Source organism: Microtus oregoni, unplaced genomic scaffold (assembly GCF_018167655.1).
Source record: "Microtus oregoni isolate MIOR12 unplaced genomic scaffold, Mior012 000025F_ref0000491, whole genome shotgun sequence".
In the NCBI taxonomy this organism is placed as follows: domain Eukaryota; kingdom Metazoa; phylum Chordata; class Mammalia; order Rodentia; family Cricetidae; genus Microtus; species Microtus oregoni.
The window spans coordinates 31,553,443-31,575,744 of NW_024543084.1; the positions used below are offsets into that span (position 1 = coordinate 31,553,443).

The 22,302-nt window shown below is 43.2% G+C and overlaps 1 protein-coding gene across 1 annotated transcript in view; it reads left to right on the top strand.

The window, feature by feature from the left end:
* Nucleotides 1–22,302, top strand: part of Klhl2 (kelch like family member 2) — a 113,975-nt gene that overhangs the window by 29,963 nt on the left and 61,710 nt on the right. The window contains exon 4 of the mRNA XM_041674427.1: nucleotides 7,294–7,415. Coding sequence (XP_041530361.1) covers nucleotides 7,294–7,415 — 122 coding nt within the window. The remainder of the gene's footprint in view (nucleotides 1–7,293; nucleotides 7,416–22,302) is intronic.

The following is a 22,302-nucleotide window of genomic DNA, read 5'->3' on the forward strand; positions in this document are numbered from 1 at the left end:
GTCTGTCTGTATGTATGCATGTGAATGCAGCTATCCTTGGAGGTCAGAGGTCAGGGGTATCGACTCCACCTAAAGCTAGAGCTACAGGCGGTTGTGAACAGCCTGATGTCAATGCTGGGACTTGAACTTGGGTCCTCTGGAAGATTGGCAGGTGTTCTAACCACTGAGCCATCTCCCCAGCCTCACAGGTTAAAATTCTTAAGAAATATTTAATAGAATGTACTTTTTTGGGGAGTATGAGCTTTTGGTTTTTTTGTTTGTTTGTTTGTTTTGTTTTGTTTTTCATGACAGTGTTTCTTTGTATAGCCTTGGTTGTTCTGAAGTCAGTCTGTAAACTACAGTGTCCTCGAACTCACAGAGATCCGCCTGCCTCTGCCTCCCAAGTGCTGGGATTAAAGTGTGTACCATTAGCAGCTAGTGGGAGTGTGTACTTTTTGATAACTTCCTGTACTGTAGTAATTATAAATTAGCCAAAACTTAAGAAAGGTAAACATAGATTATTAGTGAGTGATTATAGAATGTAAACATTGAAAGTTATGTGCATGGCTCTATTTGTCTAAGATCCGTACTTTCCTTCATCGAGGAATTGAGCATCTTCCTTTTGCTGGATGTTGTTGTAGGCTTTGAGGACCGTGGAGAGGAGCAAATCCATGGCTCCTGTTGTTGGGATCGAGATGGGAGAAGAGGCTAAGTTAGGAAGTGAATAAACTTGTTGAAGAAAGAGAGCGCTCTGCTGTTCATGGTGCTGGGAAGAAAATGAAATAGGAAGCTGCATGCAGAGAGCCTAAGTGAGAATGCCTGGGGCTTCAAGAGGCAGGAATGCCACTGGAGCTGGGCCTAGTAGTAAGGAGGAGGCTGGGCACTGGGCACAGCTCAACTGTAGCCTGAGAACCTTATTAGGAACCTACTTCCTTCTGTCTATTGTTACCATCAATGAATACCTCCACGCTGGTCCTCCGGAATGCAAAATGCCTATAATAGTAGCCCTAGCTTCTTAGAGAAGGAGGGACATTGTCTCCTGTCCCTGCTCTTTTACGAGCCAATAAGTCTCTGCCACAAGTTATCCTAACGAGACTAAAGCTATAAGTACATGGATTTACCATGTTTGTCTTAGGCTCTTGAAGAACTAAGGTGGCATGTTGATCCCTGACCGTTACAGTGGTGACTGGTGTGGCCTCTGGAGTCACCTGGCCAGGCTGACGTTGCTAGCAGATTCATTTTAACCCAAACTAAGAGAACAGAAGTCAGTGACGAGTACTGTCAATGGCGAGTGGAACTTGAAGAGTAGTAGAACTCTTCAGTTAAATGTGATTTTCAGCTTGCTCTTAATTTCTTTTCTGTCATTGATTTTTTTTTTTTTTTACGGTCTCGATGTAACCAGCTCCAGTGTTATGTTTTGATTCAAGTACTCCTTAATTATAAATAAAATTGAAATTAGAATAATGGACTTCTTTTTTTATAGTAGATTATAGAGTTTGTCCTAAACCTATTCACCTTTTTTCTTTTTATATTTTTTTTGTTTCTCTTTTTTAAAAAGTATTTTTAATTGAAATAGAATTATATCACTTTCTTTCCCCCTTTCCTCCCTCCAACCCCTTCCAGGTACTTTGCTTCCAACTATCCCCACATTGACTAACTGATAAGGGGACTCCTTCTGGGGAGAGGCTAATTCTGCTTCTCTCAGCAGTCATCCATTGTCTTTAGTTCTTGTCTGGTACCCCACAGAAATCCCCCCTTCCATTTTAACACGTCCATTGATATTGCCATTGTTCTGACCTTGATGTAGCCATTCCCGGAGAGACTTTTTCACCGCAGCCTTCTTGGTATTCTGGCTCTTCTGTGATGTTCCCTGAGCTGTAGATGGAGGAGCTGTGATGTAGCTATATCTGTTAGGACTGGGCTTCTTGTGATCCGTTGATCTCCGCCTTGTGTCTAGTTGTGGTTTTCTGTGATGGTCTCCATTTATTTTAGAGAGACTTCTTTGATGAGGGGGTGGTGGCTGCATGTATCCAAGAGAGGTGTTTCCACACATGTAGGTTTAATTTTGTTTTTAGTTATGTGTGAATGTTTATCTCTGTGTGGCTTTGTGCACCTGAGTTCACTGCCCAGGGAGACCAGAATGGGGCATTGGAGCCTCTGGATCTGAAGGTATAGACAGTTGTAAGTTATCAACATGGGTGCTAGGAACCGAATTCCATGTCCTTTGAAAAACCAGTATGTATGTGCTGCTATCCTCTGAGCCATCCCATCCATTCACTTTTGATAAATCAAGTAGATGATGTGTTACTTAGCGATGGATTACTTAATTCAGCTTGCAGTGTAGAGTGTCTTCTTGATAGCTATTGGGTGACTGAAGTCCTCACGACTCGCGATCAAGATGAACATAAAAACATTTTTATGCATGCTTCGTTTTTAGTTGGCATGCTTTCTCTCATTTAGTTATTAATTCATGCACCTGGTATTGGATTTTTATCAGGCATTGTGGAGTATAGGACTAAGAAAGCCTTCATCTGTGCCATTAGGAAGCCCCCAAAGAACGGGGGAGAGAGTTGATTCTGGCAGAGTGGACATGCATGAGGTCTCCAAGTGTATCTAAGGCAAGAACCCAAGCCAGCTGTTGGCCCCTAGCAGATAATGCATCTTGGAGAGGTTCCAATGAAATCCTGAAGGATGTGTGGAGATTGGCCTGGGGAATAGGGGTGTAGAGCCCAGTAGGGCAGAGTTCAGCACAGGTATCAAGGAAAGAAGTTGTTTGGTCTGTGTGGGAAACTACGAACAGTTCCCTACTGGCGTATTTTATGGTGGAAAGTGAGTGAGAGCGTATATGGGGTTAAGGTGGTGAATTGGAGGCTGGCTATAGAAGGGTTTGCATACTTGGTCAAGGAGCAATGGACCAATTTTCAACATAGTAGTCCTATGTGTCAGGTTAGCGCCCAGGCAAGGTTAATCATTGGACAGTCAAGTTTGGTCCCCAGTATCTATGGTGGGGGACACATTACTGTCTGTAACTCCAGCTCTAGGGAATCCCAAATCCTCTTGAGACTCCTAGGACACCCGTACTTCTGTGCACACACCTACACACAGACCCATGTACATATAATTGGACAAAAAGGGGGTGGGTACTACAGAGCTCTCCCAGAGATGATCTGGCTCCCGTGATAGAATGATGAGAGAGGGGATAAAGAGGTGGGAGGAGGAATTGTAGGTCTAATTAAGGTCAGTTCATTTGTAGGCTTTGGTGAAAGATGGATTGGTGGATAATGAAAAGAGAACAGTGCAAGGTGGCTTAGGTGTTTAGCATGGGCATCTGTGTGGAGATCTTAATAGAGTTCCTGAGTTAATCTTATAAACTTGGTCCATCGAGAGTATACAAAGCTATAAGTGATCTAGGAAGAGCTGTAGAGTACCATTAGATAGCTCCCCTGTCCCTGAAGATTTATTTCTCGTGTAAGTGCTTGCCTGCATCTCTGCATGTGCATCCCATGCATGCTTGGTGCTCATGGAGGCCAGGAGAAGCTGTTGAATTCTTTGGAACTAGAGTTCCAAGACCGTGAGCTCCCCGTGTGGGAGCTAGGAACCGAACCTAGATCTCTGTAAGAGCAGAAGGTACACCTGACGCGCATCAGTGTGGACCCATCTGTGCTGTGCTGTGTCAGTGTGGTCCCATGTGTGCTGTGTGACTGGAGTTGGTTCTCTCCTTCCTCCATGTGGGTGTCCCCCCACACCCCTGCAGGTATCCAACTCAGGTCACCAGTGAGCCGCTTATCCACTGAGCCATCTTGGTAATGGCTTATAAAATTCGTTACCAAACATAAATCTCAGAAAGTCATACTGTTTAAACATACGCTGTATAAATGTGGTAAAGGATGGTAACTAAGATACTGTGTAACACCTAGGATGCTTTTGCTTTTCTTCCCTATAGTTTGATTGTTGGAATTTTTAATCTGCTAATGCATTTGGTGGCAAGCTTTTTGTTTTGCTACTTCTTTTGTAAGTTAAGATGAATAAAATAAAGATTAAGACATTTTAAAAGCAATATATAATTGAGGTTGATGTTAGAAGCAGATGAATTTTCTGGGGAGACAATCTTTAAAACTGACATGTAAGGAAGAGATGTGATTTAGCAAAGGGCCTCTATAAAAACATAATAATAAAAACCACCTGGCATAGAACTATTTTTTTTCAGTCATATACATAAATTAAGAGATTTGATTGTGTCTAAGGCTTTTATCTAAACTAGCTCATGCTGAAATCTGGGAACTAGGTGTGTAACTTTACACTTACATTGCCCCAGGGCACTGTGGATGAAGCAAGGTGTTTACTGCTGAAGGCATTTATCCAAAATCGTATTTGGAGGAGCAGTGGAGAGATCGCTTAGTTGGTAAAATGCTTGCTCCTAACCTATGTCAAAAAGCAAAAGTAGATGGTAAGAACCAGAGGTAGGGAGGACCAGAGCAAAAAAGTGAGCCCTCACCTCTGAGAAATCTAGGCAGTCCATGCATTCTAAAGGGCACAAGATGACGTCAGTCAACATTCTAATACTTCAGGAAGTGAGCCCTCACCCCTAACTGAGAAGCTGTGGACAGTCTTTGAATTCCGAAGGAGGGAGAGTCAGTTATCTTTAGGGGTGTGCCCTTGTGTACACTTAGAAGTTATGGACAGCATAAATTGGAGTCCATGTGTTAATTAAGTTTAAAAATAAAAGAAAAGAAAAAAGAAGACAGGAAGTTGGGAATAGGGAGGTAAGCTTGGATCTGGGAAGAGTTAAGGGGAAGAGTTGTAGGTAAATATGATCAGAATGCCTTGCGGGCTGGAGAGGTGACTCAGTGGTTAAGAGCACTGGCTGTTCTTCTAGAGGACCGGATTCAGCTCCCAGCACTCACATGGCAGCTCACAACCAACTGGCTGTAACTCTGGTTCTGGAGCTCCAACACTCTTCTGACCTCTGATAGCATCAGACATGGTCTTGGCACAAAAACATATATACAGGCAAAACACCTATACACATAAAATAAACACATAAATTAAATGGAAAAAGTACCATTGTATGAAATTCTCCAATAATTAATAAAAACATCCTTTTAAAAACCAGATTTGGTGGTTCATGTTTACAGTCTCAGTCCTGGAAAGGTGGAGGCAGGTAGTAGCCAGTCAGCTTAGGATAATGGGTGAGCTGCAGGCCAACAACAGACCCTATTTCAAAGGTGATGGCATTCCTAAGATACCTAGGAATTCCAGGAGGAATTGGAGGTTGTCGCCTGGTCTACACACACACACACACACACACACACACACACACACACACACGCAGAACTATAATTAGGAATCAGTATCTTAACTTTTGACACTCTGTGTGCCTTCAGATTATATAAATCCTAGCAATCCATGAGACAGGGAGAGGGGGCATAGAGGAAGGCGTTATATATGCAGTTGAATTGATTTTCTGTATTCCTCCTTTTCTTTTAAAGGCGGGGGCACAGAAGCAGTTCTGTTCCCATCGTTCTCTTGAAATGTCCTCTTCTGTAGCACAGATAGATGTTTTCCCTCGGGGAGTGACAGGGCACTCTTTGAGGTAGTTCCGCTCTGAGAAGAGCAGCTTCTGTTGGAGCTCTTGTCAGGCTGTCTCCAGGGGAGCATGCAGTGAGATGTCTGTTGCTGTGATTACTCCCCCCCCCCCCCCCATGCCCACCCAGGGCTTCTGTTTGCAAAGGATTCTTGTAAAATCACCTTCCTGATAGTTTATGGTGCCAGCAGCACACCGCGTCTCAAGCAGAACCAAGCTTTCAAGAGCTCTTGAGTCCACTGTTACTTTTATTAATGTGAGACACAGGGTTCAAGTGTAGGTGATGGGTGTGGCACAGCTTCCCAGGCTTTCACCCCTAAACCCTAGTGAATCTAGAACAAAATTCTTCTGCCGAGGGTCACTCCTTCTCGGGCTTGCCTTTTAGAACTGGAGATAGAGACTACTTGCCAGACAAGCACTCCATAGCTGAGCTATGCCTTTAGCCCTTTTCTACCTTTTATTTTGAGACAGGGTCTTACTAACTTGCCCAGACTGGCCTTGAACTCACTGTCATTCAGGCAGGCCTTGGCCTTGTGATCTGGCTCCAGTCCCCTGAGTGGCTAGTCACATCCCTGTACCACAAGGCCTGGCTAGCTGGCTGGCTAACTTCCTTCCTCACCATTTAACTGTTTGTATCTCTTTGTATCCTAGGCTGTTACGTGGTGCTCTGTTGCTCACACAAAGTAGCTTGTGCTGGTGTTGAAAGGACTTGAGGATGAGGTACTGCAGATGGCCAGTAGGAGCTGAACTTAGGTGACTTCTGTAATAACCCTCTGACTAACCTCAGCAGTTTGTGTAGTTGGCTTTGCACTGTGCACCTACATGAGGGTTGTGGCTTCTTACAGACAACCTGAGTCTCCATGACTGGCCCAGGCACTGGGCAGGTGTCCGTGTGCTCTTGGAAAGAATGATGCTAAGTGAGTCCTTTTCACCATGTGGTCTTTGCCATCAGCCAAGGATGGCAGCATCATTACTGTTACAGACGGGATTACAGATCTATAAGGAAGGAGCTGGAGAGAGGACTCTGCAGTTAAGGTTGTGCAGTTCTTTTGAAGGACCTGAGGTCAGGTCACACCACCCTCATTGGCTGGCTCAGAACTGCCAGTAAGTTCATCTCCAGGGGATCTGATGCTCGGACACATACACACACACACACACACACACATGCACACACACGTGCGCGCGCGCACACACACACACACACACTAGTTAATCAAACAAATAAAATCAAAGTCATAGAAAAATAAAAATAAAACCCCAGCCTTTAGTCCTAGCATTTGAGAGGTGGCTCTCTGAGTTTCAGACCAGGCTGGTCTACGTAATGAGTTTCAGAACAGCCAGGGCTACACAATGAAACCCTGTTGCAAACCAAACCAAACCAAACCATACCATACCAGACCAAACCAAACCAAACTAAAACAAAAATAAAAACCTCAGGAGAAAGGAATCCATGAAGGACCCTGCATGGGCAGTACTGAATGCGGTACATGGAGCTGGGTGCAGGGTACCCTCAGTCTTGCAATGTTATCTTCAGGCTCGGATGCCAAGCTGAAGTGATTTATGGTTTGCTCAGGACACCTTTGTGGGGGGTGGCTGAGGCCTGCAGCAGCGGCAGATCCTGTTGCCTGCCTACTCGCGTGAGTGGCAGGAATGTGGATCAGCCTGTCTTGGTGTTGGTATTTTCACAGCAGCCTCCCATTGTAACTTCACTTCATTCCTTGGTGTTTTAGGTGAGATGAGCGAAAGCCGAGCTAAGAGAGTTCGAATAAAGGAGGTCGACGGCTGGACCCTGAGGATGCTAATTGATTATGTTTACACCGCAGAAATTCAGGTTACAGAAGAAAATGTGCAGGTAACAGCAGACGCTCTACACCGCTTAGCTCTTTGTGTGCAGTTTTTCTAATCCAAAGCCACATTCCCACACAGCGTACAGTTCGTGCCAAAAGTAATAAGATTCATTGTTGGAATTTTATTTCAGAGGGACACTGGGGATGATTGCGTCTTTTTTAATGGTGTTTCTGATTCCGGTACCTTTTCTGTCTTTGCAGATCTGAGACACATCCTTTCTCTCTCTGAGTAATGCTCTCTCCTTTGTGACAACACTGTCACATTCTTTATAGCTCCTGCTTCATGCTGCCCACAGTTTTTCTTTATTCCTTTGAAGGGTAAAGTCTACAAAGGATGTTTTTGACTAGCAACATTCATTAGTTCTTTATTGTTTGAGCATTCTCTTTAAATAGTTCTAGAAGTTAGCCAGAAATTGATGTAGTGTCTTATTTTCCAAAGAGAACAAATGTTTTATGTACAGTAAATAAATGTTTAAATGCTTTAAGTGGCAAGGAAGAATGCTGCAGAAAAAGGGAACATTTCTTCTTAAATGGTCCTGTGCTGATTTGAATATGAATGGCCCCCACAGGCTCACACTGTGAATGCTTGATCTCCAGGGAGTGGAACTATTTGAAAGGATTAGAAGGATTAGGAGGTGTCACCTTGTTGGAGAAAGTGTATCACTGGAGGTGGATTTTGAGGGACCTAGCAGCTCTCCTTTGGCCTAAGGATCAGGATGTAGGTCTCAGCTACTGTTCCAGTTTCCATGTCTGCCTTCATGTCCTCCCCATCAGACTGATAATGAACTAAACCTCTGAACCTGTAACAAGCCCCAGTTCAATGGTTTCTTTTGTAAGTTGCTGTGGCCATGGTGCCTCTTCACAGCAGTAGAACAATGACGAGAACAGGCTCTTTCCTGTGACTGTTCCCCACATATCCATCTCCTCTTCCTGAGAAGGTTGGCTGCTGATCTCTGTCTGAGACAGCGTCTTTCAGCCATGTGTTGGTTCAAGTACATGAGCGCATGAGAGGCATGCCCAGAATTTAAATTTTGAGTGTGTTTATTCTGTATTTGGCAACTTTTTTTTTCCTCAGCAGAATGGCTAGTTCTTTTGTGTGTGTACCGTGTGGTAATGGCCGTGCACGATGCTCCCTTTTGGTGGATTGCTGACGTGAGTGGCCATCGCAATATTTGCGGGCAAGAATTCCACAGGCTGGACTTCTGAAAGTGGAAGGGGTTGAGCAAAGAATACATGTATCTTCTAATTCCTGGTGGCTACACCCTACCAACATTTAAATGTTAGTATTTATTTTGTCCATTCGGTTTGGATACTGTGTTTTAAGGACAACAAAGAGATCTTAGAACCATGTGTGTGTTCAAGTGCCTGTGATCCCTGGAGCTGGACTTACAGGTGCTTATCAACTACTCGACATGAATATTGAATATCGAGAACCAGACTTTGGTTTTCTGGAAGAATAGCAAGTGCTCACTCTTCCTGCCGAGCCATCTCTTCAGCACCTAGAACCAAACTAAGAAACAGTTTGTAAATTCTGTTCATAAAAGTAAGATATGGTTTTCATAGTTTATGCCCCTGACTGACCAAAATGTTCTACCTTGTGTTTGAATGGAGGCTGAAGAGCTGCTATCATGGCACGCCACATGCTGTCTGCTTCCTGTAAATGTTAGCAGGCAGAAGCTGAGCCTCCTGGCAGGCCTTTGAACTACTCTTGACTCGGACATCTCACTTAGGAGGGAAATGTTTGAAAACCCACGGTCTGTTTTGGAGTTGTGACTAAGGGTGATTGGTGATTGGATCCTATACCTAATGATCCAAGTATTTTTTTTTTTTTTTAAATTTGTGAGGGGGAATGCATGCTATGGTATACATGTAGAGATCAGAGGACAGCCTTGAGTGTCATTTCTTGCCTTCCGCCTTGTTAGAAGCAGGTGTCTTTGTTGTTCAACACTATGCCAGGTTAGCTGGCCAGCAAGCTTCCAGGGGTTCTCCTGTCTCTGTCTCCAGTCTTGCTGTAGGAACTGAGACTTTAAGGATACATCCTACTGTACCTGGCTTTATTTGGGCTCTGGGGATTTGAACTCAAGTCTTTATGCTTGCATAGCAACCACTTTACCCACTATCCCATCGTCAAAACCTTAAATGAACATTTGTTTTAGTGTGGACAAGTATAGGTTGCAATATGTCATCTCCGTCTGAACTTTTCTGTAGTCTTGAACTATTTTGGGGAGTACCATGGTTTTATTTTGTAGTTGTTGTTGTTTTGTGTTTTGTTTTGTTTTGTTTTTGAGACAGGGTTTCTCAGTAGCTATGGAACCAGTCCTGGAACTCATTCTGTAGACCAGGGTGGTCTCGAACTCACCTGTCTCTGCCTACCGAGTACTGGTATTAAAGGTTGCACCACTGCCTGGCTTTTGTTCTGCTTTTTATTCATGGATGTGCATGGGTGTCGTATGCCCTCTACCTACCTAGCGAATGGACTGCAGGTTTCTTTGGCACATAATGGCCAAGTGGAGGGAAATTGCTACAGATGTGCAGGTCTGAGAGTTTAAACTGTAAGTTCTGTCCTTCCTGTAGTTTGTAGCAAATTTTACGGTGGGAATATTCCCTGTTTGGAGTGAGGGCATCTCTCTCAGGTTTCTTTTAGTAACTGTCACACTCCAGACTTAATATTTTAGTTACAGCCTTGGAGCAAAACTCCTTGTCATGATGATTTGTATGCACTGCTTAGCCCTTGCAGAAGTACATTCTAATAGTTGCACTGGGTAGCCTTGTTCCATTTCATAGCTTTCCTTTAGAGGGGGAGGAGTGCTTCTTTAGTTTAGGGATACCCTGGCTTAATAGACTCCTCATTTTGTAGTCCAGTGAAAAGCCCATGTTTTGAAAAGACATTTGGAACTTTCTGTAACGAGTGTTTTTCAGTGAATGCTAGAGTAAGGCTATAGATATGAATGAGTATCAAACTTCTCTTTATTCTTTCATTTTTTTCTTTTTTCTTTTTGTTTTTCAAGGCAGGGTTTCTCTATGTAACAGTCCTGGCTGTCCTGCAACTTAGTCTGTAGACCAGGCTGGCTTCGAACTCAGGCCTGCCTCTGCTTCCCAGTGCTGGGATTAAAAGCATGCGCCAGCACTGCCCGGCTTCTTTATTCTTTTTGATTATCTTTCTCAGATTGATCTTTGTTTAAAGTTTCTTGTCCGGTCTGGTCCATTGTAAGGAAAGGGGCGGTGCAGTGGGGGTGTCTGGTGACCTCAGGAAAGTTATGCTGAAGTCTTTAGTGTTACCTGGTGACACCAAACTGCCCTGAGTACTTTGTTTTTTTCTAGTGTGCACAGTGGGGACAGAACATTGTAGGATGCAGATGTTTGCTGTTGTTGCTTGATTTTCTCATTAGATCTAAAATCAAATCTTTTGCAAGATGAACTTCTTTTTCTAAGCCTCTGATCTGGTAGTGAGGCTAAGTGACACTGGGACGGTGTCTCTGAGGTTGTGTGTTTTGCTGAGACTCTCAGCGCTTCCGAGTACTTTGGGCCAGCTGTCTCCCAGTCTGCTGGTGACAGCACAAAACCTCCCTCCTGTTCCTTCTGTCTTCTCGTTTGCGTTCCCTTCCCCAGCGGTCTCCTTCGTGCACACATTTAAAACACTGTGATTCTATTTGAGGTGAGGGTTGTTAGCGTTGAGTCAGAATGAGGGAATGAGTGATTTGAGGATTTCACTCCAAAGAAGGAAGAAGCTCTTCTGTATTATATAAGCAGTAGGGCTATTTCAGGTTTCCTTGGTTTTGAGTTTTTCCCCCTCGGTAGTACTGTTGTTGTTGGTTTTTGTTAGGTATTTTTAAACTTTGAGTTTGGCTGTTGTGTTTCATTTATTTCAAAGTTGGCGAGTCATTTGAATAAAAGGATGTACAGTAATTTGGATCTTTAGGGAGAGGTAGAAGAAAAACCTGTATTTCACCATGACCTTGCTCTAGTTTGGCTTCTTTGTACAAACAGCATATTGTCTTTCTTGCCTCCCTTCTAAGTGGCTGACTTTGGAGGCTGCTTCTTTAGCAGACTTTATGAATGTTATAAATCTAGGGACTAAAAAAACAAAGCCGCAGCCTGCTGTAAGAGGGCTTTTAAATGTCTGGCAGTCACCGACACCTCCGAGCTATTCCTAAGGGGAGGTGCAAAAGAATATGCACGAACTTTTGCATACTTTCAGAAGATCCACTTACCTTTTCCTCCTTTCTTGCCACTTGAAGAAGCCCTAGCAATCCAAGCATTGTGGTGCACGCCTGTGATACTGTATGTTACCCAGGGCTACTTCCCAATGCTGTGACCCTTTAATGCGCTTTGTGGTGACCCGCAACTACAAAATTACTTCCTTGCTACTTCATAACTAATTTTGCTACTGTTATGAATCATAATGTACATATCCAGTGTGCAGGATGTCTGACATGTGACCCCCGTGGGGGTTATGACCCACATATTGAGAATCTCTGCATGAGGGAGGTTGAAGTGGGAAGGTCATGAGTTCAAGTATAGCCAGGAATGAGGGGGCCCTGAAGAGATGAGAATGAAAGCCTGGCTCAGATTGACTTCATCAGCATATTTAAACACAGTGCGATGCGGGGAAGAGTTTCCGAGTTTACTATAAACTTAAAGTATGACTACTCAGTGTAATGGTGAACTGCTGCGGTTCCCTGAGGGGCAGCCGGTCCCACTGCCCAGGCTTCTGTGGGTTCCAGGCAGGTGGGAGTCGTGGTGAGAGACAGAGACAGATAGGTGTGTCCTGCAAAGAAAGTGGGTATTTATTTAGTGGGTTACTGAGGGGAAAGGGGGGAAGGGGAGAAGGGGAGGAGCAGAGAAAGAGAGAAAAAGAGGAGGTGGGAAGAGGAGAGGAGAAGCTACCTCCCAGAGGAAAAGGAGAGAGAGGCTGGAAGCAGAAGGAAGATCCTTGGTAGGTGGGGCAGGGAGTGGGCGGGGCTTATCTCTTGAAAGGACAGGACAGACCATTACACTTAGAAACTCCTTTACAAAATACGTGTGACTATGAGTGTGAATTCTACAGCTAACAGGCTGATATACTGTCGTTTCTGATGAAAATAGCATAAAGGTCGGGAGTACATAAAATACTTGTGATGTCTCTCTCCGCTAAGGATGGCTTTAACTTAGAGTTAAAGACAATAGTCTAGGGAGGGAGGGTCTGGGGTCAGCGTTTTGGGAGATTTGGGTGAGGTCTGCCTCCACTGGTGACAAAAGGGTCACCAACTCCTAAACAATATCCAAACCAGCCTTCTGGGTAGAAAAGAAGGTATTTTATCTCTTCCATGGAGGAGAGGCTCCTATGTGTTTAACATTGCTGGTTTCCTAGTGATTTGTATGTGCAAGGGCATTTGTGACCCTAATAGAGGGAATCATAGTAGGACCCGATCTCAGAAAATAAGAAAAACCCTTATTTATATACAAAAATATCAATATATGATTGTGTGTATGAATATTGATAAGGCAGAATTTTTTTTGTTGTTGTTTTGTTTTTTTTTTGTTTTTTTCGAGACAGGGTTTTTCTGTGGTTTTGGAGCCTGTCCTGGAACTAGCTCTTGTAGACCAGGCTGGTCTGGAACTCACAGAGATCCGCCTGCCTCTGCCTCCCAAGTGCTGGGATTAAAAGTGTGCGCCACTACCGCCCGGATATAAGGCAGAATTTTTAACCAGGTATATCCAACCCTGTACCATGCATTTATTATATGTGTGTATTGTTTATCTCATTTGATGTTTCTGTTTGTGGAGCCCAAGGCAGCCTGGCCATACATATGGGGCCCAGGTTGCACAGTTGCCATGGCAGGCTTGATAGAGACCAGCTAAAAAGTAGGCCTGAGTTTTGTTTACTGACAGGCAGCACCGGGTTCCAGAAAAATCTAGAGTTGACACCAGCCAGAGAGGGCCAGCATCTAAAGGGAAGTACCGTTAGATAAGATGAGGAAAGGTCACCCGATGTCCCTGGGCCTAGGACTCATCTATTCTTCTTTTGCTAAGATCCCTAGACAAACGTCATCCATTCAGGGTCCTGAACCCTGGAAATGCCCTCACTCCACTTCTTCTATGATAAAAACCTAACCTGCTTGGACCTGGGGCTCTCTGCTCTCAGCCCCTGCATCAGACAGACTGAGAGTCCAAGCTTAAGCTTGAATATAGACTCTTTGCTTTTACATAGAACGAACTCCGTGGTGGTTTTGGGGGGACCCCGTGATCTGGGCATAACACTAGTGTTATATGAGATATGTACCAATCTAATTTGCTATTGAAAAAATAGGCTCAGGATGCTTAAATAATTTGTTCAACACCATTCAACTTATAAAGAAATTTTGTTTTATTTGTATGCATACACATTTGTGTATGTGCCCGTGGTCAGTGTTGGTGTCTTTATTGCTCTTCACATTGTGTGCGTATGTGTTGCATATTTGTGATATATACATACTTGTGTGTATGCTCACCCAGGACAGATGCAGGCATTGAATATCTTCCTCTATCACGATCCACCTTATTCTTTTGAGGCATGCTGTCTCTCTGAACCAGGAACTTGGATTTTTGCTTACAGTGGGATCCAGCAATCCTCTTCCCCACCCCTCTCATTGCTGGTGTTGTAGGTATATAGGGCCATGCCTGGTTTTATACGGGTGCTGGGATCTAAATTCCAGTCCTCAGGCTACCACACCAGGAATTCTTAGCTGCTGGCAGAATCGTCGATTGAACCTGGAGCTCACTGCTTTGACTAGGGGCCAGCAAGCCCCAGAGATCATTGCTTCTCCAGTGCTGGAATTATACATGTATAGTGCCCTCCCCCCACACTTGACTAGCTCATCCTTGCTCTTTGTCTTTCTTTTTTCCCTTCCTTCCTTTCTCCCTCCTTCCTTCCCTCCCTACCTTCTTCCCTTCCTTCCTTTTCTTCCTTCTTTGCTCTGGATGGTAGAGATCCAACCCAGGTCCTCATGTTTGTATAGCAAGTACTTTACCTATTGAGTCATCTCCCCAGTCTCTATAGACTTTTTTTTTTTTTTATAAATTAACAAATACTGACTGGGGATGTATAGTTAGTTCCGTTGTAGAGCACTTGTCTAGAATGTGCAAGGCCCTGGCTTAGATCCCCGTTCCACTAAAGATAAAAGAAAACATCAAGCCTTTTATAACAGAAAAGAAAATTTCCCATGTCCCAGAGCTACTAGAGATAGGCATCAGCATTTTTGGAGCCTATAAAACATTTCAATTTTTTTCTCCATTTATTTCTTTGCTAAATTTGTAGTTTTGTTCCATATATTTTGGCTTTTCAGCTTTGGGGCATGTTTTGGCTTGCCAAAAGTAGGTGTTTTTCGCTTGATGTAGGTGTGAAAAACAAAGGCAATAATAAGTAGTGCCGGTGTAAACAGTGCTCACTCACATGTTGACTTTAGGGACACTCCTCTCTTGGCTCCATGCATATTGGAGTGCTGTCACTGGAGGGGGATTTGATAGTTTTAAATGGATGAGTTTTAAGCAATTCATGAAAGTTATATGTTGTTGCTTAAGCAGGAATTGTTTGGGACAAGAATATCTCATTTCTTTAAAAATAGAACAGAATTAAATGTGATCATTTTCTTTGAGAACTTTAACATCAGTTCTTGGTAATAAACACAAATGGCAGTGGGTATGCTTGTGGTGATAGAGGAGGCGATAGTGATGGAGGAGGTGATATCGAGAATGGCGGCAGTAGAGTAGATTGTGCTGGTGATGATGGAGGAGTGGTATCGATAACGGTGATGCTAGATGTGGGAGGTGATACTGATAATCGTGTTAGTCAAAGAGGTGATGATGGTGACGGTGGAGAAGATAGAGATGATTGCAGTAGTGGTGGTGGTGATGGAGGGAAGACTGTGGTGATGTTGCTGTTGAAGATGATGCTGCTGCTGCTGCTGCTGCTGGCGCTCCTGGAAGTAAAGGTAGAAGTGGAAGTGGTAATTGAGGAGGTGAAAATGGAGGTGGTGGTAACAGTACAAAATGATGGCGGAGATAGAGTTGGAAGAAGTGGAGGGGGTGGAAGGGGTGGTTGATGACACCTCTCAGGCAGATAGCGGTGTCTGATACATGGAGAGCTACTGTCGTGTGGCTATGGCTTCAGTCATGTAGCACCTGTACTCTGGCTTATCTCTGAAGAAATGTGGCTATAATAGGTGATTGACACGACCAAAGTCGAGTATGTTTGGGATTTTGGAGTGTGTATTTGTACGGGGGGCTATAGAGCAAGACCAAGATCTAGGATTAGTATGTGAGGCTTTCAGGCCCACATAGGGGAGCACACTCATGTATAGAACATCTGGGTTCATGGAAACCAGACTGTAAACACTGGCTTCGAGTTTAATCAACTTGGCAATCTTGGACAGGAATTGGCTTTTTGTTGTTGTCGTTGTTTTCTAAATAGGACTGAACAGGAAGAAAGGAGGTTTTTAGGATCTGAATGTAGACTAGGCAGGCTATCAATTGGGTCAGGGTTGGTAACTATCACTGTCTCCTTCACATGACTTGTACTTTTTTCTTTCTCGCTTCTGAGCATTGAACTTGCACCCTTCATTTTTCCTTCTGCCATTATTGATCTAGATGAATTCCAGTTTTCGGTTGATCACTTGTTAAATATTTATGGAGTGTTTATTACATGCTAGGCAGTTTTCTATTCATTAACAACTCAATGTCAAATAGAGAGACAAGGTCCTTGTCTGGAAAGCCCTTGTTGTTGTTTGTGGTGGGGGGGCAAACAATGAACCCGTAGATAAGAGGATGATTTTGAATTATTACTGCTCACTGAGGAGCACATACCTGAACAGAAAACTGAACGAAGACAATAAGGAGTGACATAGAGATGAAGCAGAGAATGTCCCCAGCAGAAGGAACATCAGGGATAGTGACGGGAGGAAGCTGAGCATACTTAAGGTCAAAAAGTAAAAGATTTGCTGGCTTTTTTGTTTTGTTTTGGTTGTTTGTTAGAGTTTCTCTGCATAGCCATTGGCTAACTTGGAACTCACTGCATAGACCAGGCTGTCCTCTGCCTCCACATGTTGGGGTTAAAAGCATGTACTATCGTGCCCAGCATAAGCGGACTGGCCAATAGTTGAACAGGATAAAGTTAGGCAGGAAGACAAACTGGGAATGATAGGATGAGGAAGGGTGGAGTCAGAGAGACACCAGCCAGCTGCTGAGGAAGCAGGACATTTTGAAATGAGGTAACAACTCATGAGCCAGGTGGCAAAGCATACATAAGAAATATGGGCCAAGTGAATGAAAGAGTTAGCTAGTAACAAGCCTGAGCTATTGGCCAAGCATTTACAGTTACTATAAGCCTTAGTGTGTTTACTTGGGAGCAGGTGATCAGGACAGGGGAACATCTGTCTACACTGTTTAGGTGTTTGCTTGTATGTTTATCTGTGTACTGTATGCATGCCTGGTGCCCAAGTAGTTCAGAAAAGAGTATTAGATCCCATGGGTCTAGATTATGAACAGTTGTAGCCTACTATTTGGGTGTTGGGAATCAAACCAGAGTCATTTGGAAGAGCAACAAGTGCCATCTCCAGCTGACAAGACATTCAGATGCCTGTTAGGATGGCCACCTGAGAATGGATGTTAGACAGGAAGTGGTTACTCATGGTTTGTAGATTTGGGAGATGTTTGGAGATAGGCCAATGAAACCAGTTTGCTTGGAAGGTGATGACGATTTATCAAGGACAGTCTGAGGAGTGGGGCAGACAGTTGTGTGTTGTTTCTGGTGGTCAAGACATGGGACAGCAGGGGTGTGTGCATTTTTGGGGTAGTGGGAAATGGGTTTAGTTGTTCTCTTTTGGTGATTTTCACTTTGTTGAAGTGGACTTCTAAGTGAGGTTGAGCAGGTTTGATTCTGTGGTGGGAAAATGTCAGATTTCACAGACGTGGCACCTAGGTGCTAGTGAGTCACTGAACTAGGTGCCATCACTTGGAGCAGCAGCAGAGAAACTGAAGGAAGAAGAGAAGGAAAGACAACCAGGGGCAGAGTTGAGTACTCTGCAGTTTGGATGAGCAGATGGGCGGCCTGTTACATAATGGAAGGCTAGGCAGATGCTAGTTTTAGAGAAGGGAGCACTCTGAGGAAGGACGCCGAGAGTCTGACAGGCCAGGAGAGCGGAGAGTGAACTGACCGTGGCTGGGGTAGCATCGTCTGGGGTGTTAGTGCTCAGCGGTTTACCTTGTACAGTTTCAGTTTGTGCTGATTCTTTGGTATCTTGTCTGATTAGTGCTACTGTACTCAGAATGTTCTAGAGTGGATGGTGAATTACAGGTCATGCTAGTTGATAATGACCTGAAAATTTGCATGCGATGGTAAAAATGAGAACTTGATTGGAGTGGACTGAGGGGACTGCAGAGACCCGAGGCTGCTTATCCAAAGCATTGTGCTCTGAAATCCAACGGAAGTGTGCTGGGTGAAGGGATGAGGAGGGCAATGGAGGGGATTGTTCCTTAATGCCAGTATCTAAAAGCAAGTTTCTGCAGCAGTCAGACTGACCCATAGCAAAGCCGAGGTTGATAACAACAGGAGAGAGCGAGAGAAAGGTCTATTTGGGAAGGTTTTATAAAACCGATGAAGGTTAAGATCTGAAACAAGGTAGAGGGATTTACCTGGGATGGGAACAAGAAAAGTTGTTCCACTGTTGAACCAGAGGAAATGCAGACATGTTTATAGGATTAACAGTCAGTGGCTTGGATGGCAGAGAGGTTAGATGTCCCGTCAGCCTGCCTGTGTTCATGAAGATGGGGGTAAGTTACCTGCCTAGAGCAAGATGGGGAAGAGATCAGAATGTCAAGTCATCATCTTGGAAAGGACAAAGCACAGTAAGTAGAATTATCATTATGAGAGCTCCCTTGAGGCTTATAGGCAGAGCGATCAGCTAGAATGGCTGTGTGCTTTTCCTCAGTCCCAGTCAGCCATCTCCATAGAGAGATGATGAGTGTAGCTATTGCTATAAGATGCTGCACAGGAAACCCCCAGCGCTGGTGGTTTGATACCAAAATTATTCACCTTTAAGGGTGCACAGATTGACAGGATTAAGTCACCTAAACTGGGCTGCATGACTGACCGTGCTGCCCATTTCTGCCATCCTTCCGTACTAGTGAAATCACTCAGACAGGTGACTGAGAGCAGCGGGGAGGAGACGGTTGTATGATCTGCAGTTGCCCGCTTTCGAGATGTTGTGTTTTCACTCTGTCTGGGTCTGTGTATCTTCAGAGCCTGTCAGAAGCTGTGCTGTAGAGAATTGTGGGTTAGGTTTTTAAAAGACCCTTGGGAATTGACTAGCAGTGACTGATTTTGTCGGATACGCCCACTCGGGAGAGTGAGAGGATGTGAGTTTCACAGAAGCTGGGTTTAGGGAGGAGAACTGACATCTGCATCTCACGAAGCACTGCTGTGTTTTAGGTGGGGATGGTTTCCAGTCAGTGGAATAATTTCAGTAAGCCATTTTAAGAAATTAGAAAGTTCTTTCATGCCTAAAAGCTGTCTCTGAAGTCTAAAGAGTAGAATAGGAGTTGGGTTCTGGAAAGTTTGCATGTTCTGTGAAACTTTTGAGTTCTAGATTGTAATGTAAGAAGTCTTACTATAGAGTATGGGTTTACATAGGGCGTGGGAGGAAACATTTGATAAATAGTAGGTTTGCGACTGAGTTTGTTACTAACTGCGTAAACACATTTTATTGGGTGCACTTTCTGTTTCCTTTTTGTATCCCAGATGCATTATTTATTTATTGCACGTATGTGTACATTTGTGAGTGTGCATGACACAGTGCATAGATGTGACCAGAGGACAGTTTTTAGAGTCAGTTTCCTTCTTTCACAGTAGGGGTTCCAGGTCTGGAGACAATGATTCCTCGATCTGTCTCTCTAACCTTCCAGATTGCATTCTTCTGGGTTCATTTCTGATATGGAAATGCCCAGCACACGACTACGTGACTACCCGGGAAGTGTAAGTACTCAGTAGTAATCCAGGAAGTAAGTTTTCCTTCAGTGAATAGATGCACAGATGGAGCTGCTTGAGATGGGGAGCCGTGTAGATGACATCAGAGAGATGACTGGACCTGTTTCTCAGCTAAGGTAGCCAACAGTAGAAACTGTTTCATTGGGTTGCTTGAGCTTTTGGGGAGTAGTTCGGGTTAGTCAAAATTAAAGGATTAATACATGAACCTTAATAATAAATAATAAATAGGTATTTTTATGGAGTATTTTATATGTATGTACTTTGTAATGTGCGTGATCACAGAATCTAGTTAGTTATGTGATAGAATTTGCAATCAGAGCATCATGTGGGGAATGTAGATGCCAGGGAAGAGAGACGTTGTCAGAGATGAAGAGCTGGGGGTGGGCCTTTTAAAGTCGCAGTCTATTCTAGAACCCATGTTTTACATAGTATTTATGGGTACTGACTCTGTCCCATGAAACCCAGTACCTGCACCTTTCATAGGCGGTACCTGGAAAACCTAACAAGCAATCGCTCTTCACCTAACCTATTTATTTAGTATGTGGTAGCTGTGCTTCCTTTCCTTGCCTGGGTACTTGTGGATGTAGATAGCTAACTCTGTGAGCTACGGTGGATCACTGAGATAGCGATTCTCAACCAGAGAGCCCTGGAATTTTAAGCTCCTCTGAAATTCCTTGTGGATATTGATAATAATGTGCACATCTACACTATTAAAAATACTTTCTTCTGAAAAGAGCTTATAACCATATACTTGGTTATGGGCAGCCCCCTCCCCCCCCAGCCCTGCTGAGGATTGAACCTTTAACCTCTTGAGCATATTAGGTCAGCACTCTACAATTGAGCTGTGCCTCCAATCTTTGGTTATATTTTATGCTTACTGACAAGTCCCTCTCCAGGTCTTCTCTGCTATTAGTACCCTTTGGTCTTCTCAATAGGTTGACCTTTCTTCCTTCCCAGAGGTTATATGTTTAGAAGTTGCTCAAGTACCACAGGAGTGGAAGTTCAGTAGGAGACTTAGCTTCCAGGTGAACAAGAGCATCTACTGAACAGTCATGTTAAGTGTCCTTACTGGCCTCTTAGGACTTAATCACTTAAGTGTATAATGCTGCCTGTTTAAATGACAGCTGAACAATTCAGAAAATAATAATAAGAGTGGTTCTCTGCTAGAAAATGCTGTGGGCCAATGGACCCTGGCTAATTATCATATGATCATTTACAGCTCAAGTCCTGAATTACCATTAGCGTCAAGAATAGATTTGAGTAGGGCATTAACCTTTCTGTCTTCTGAGTCATTAACTAAAGCCAATAATGCCTTGCCACATCACGGAAATGCTGTAAAATGCACCAGTTAAAGCTTGCAAAAATCTTAAAAGGCTTCATGAATGTTGATCAGAAATAAGAAATGACCAGCAGTAAAAAAGATAAGACTGAGGAAGATGAACAACTCATTGCAATTGCCCAGTATCCCTTGGTAGAAAATGGCCTGTCTGACACCTTGTATTCTGAATCAGGGCGTTTATTGTTGTTCTTGTTGATTTGCTAGTGTAGTAAATTATAAACTCCATATAGTGAATTTATTAAGTTATGTGAATTAGGATTGAAATAAAACTCTGGAGTGGTTGTTGTTCCATGATTTATACTTGATTTATCATGACCTATTCCATTGGTTTGACACACAGGGGCTGGAGAAAATGTGCTCTTTCTCCCAGCGTAGCATGCAGAGGGCTGTTGCCATCTACTTAAGTTCTGTTTTACTGTGTGATAGAAAAGAAGTCCTTTGTTAGATGATGTGCTTAGAAAGTGTCATTTAAAACTTGAAAAAAATCATTCATAAACATCCCTTGGATTAAAACCTCAGAAGGAATGATTGGTTATAGTAAACTATTATAGCTACTGATCAGTGAGATTGTGTCATTGGTGTGTGTTACCTGATATTCTAATATTTAATAGTCTTCTAACAGATTTTATCAACTTCATCAGTATGGCAGACATGTAGGTTTAGTAATATCCAAAGACAGAACATTTTCAATTATTTACGATTGAGTAGTTTTGTGGAAATCTAATTTTGATCAAATATTTGAGTAGCTAGAACATGCTTTTTCCAGTCATTCCAATTAAGTGGTATCTTATTCCATATAAATTAGGAGGACAGAGCACATAAAAATCTTACATACATTTTGCCTGGGAAGGCTGTTACCATTAGCGAGTTGGGGAAATTTAAACCCTTATCCTAATATCATCTTTTAGAACTTGGTGGGTACGAGCCTTGAAGTACTCTAGGTCCTTGTTTGGGACAAGGCTGAGTGGTTTAGAATCTTCAGTAACTAACTTACGTGTGGTTTTGTGTCACTAACGTATGCCATCTTTCAGGATGTCCACACGGCTGACATTCTGACACTGATGTTTTCAATAATTTTATGTGGCACGTGAAAGACATTTATCTTGATGGACAGAAAGCTACTTGACCCTTATTATAACATTGCAATCTATAGTGCTGCTGTAATAATTTTGAGCAGTGGTGAAGAAATAGAGGTAAAAAGCCTTAGCAGACAAAAGCTGTTCATGACTTTTGATGTTTGCTTCTTGTTGTGTAGATATGAAGTCTGGGTATGGCAGAGCTGAACCAACCTGGCTGTCAGTACCAAGAATATGTCACTCCAAACAGGCGTGGCGATTAAGTGGGCCTGAAATTCACTTATTTTGTGGATCTGGCTTTTTAAGTTTGAGATCAAACAAATTTTTGTAAAGCCTAGCATTTGCTGTATGCATTTTAAAATTAGTAAGACCTTTTGAAGTTTGATGTCTTAGTTGCATTAGTAGCTTAAAAAATTGCTATGCTTTTAATAATCCTTTTGATTCTGAAATTTCTGTTATGAAAAATAAATAATCATTAA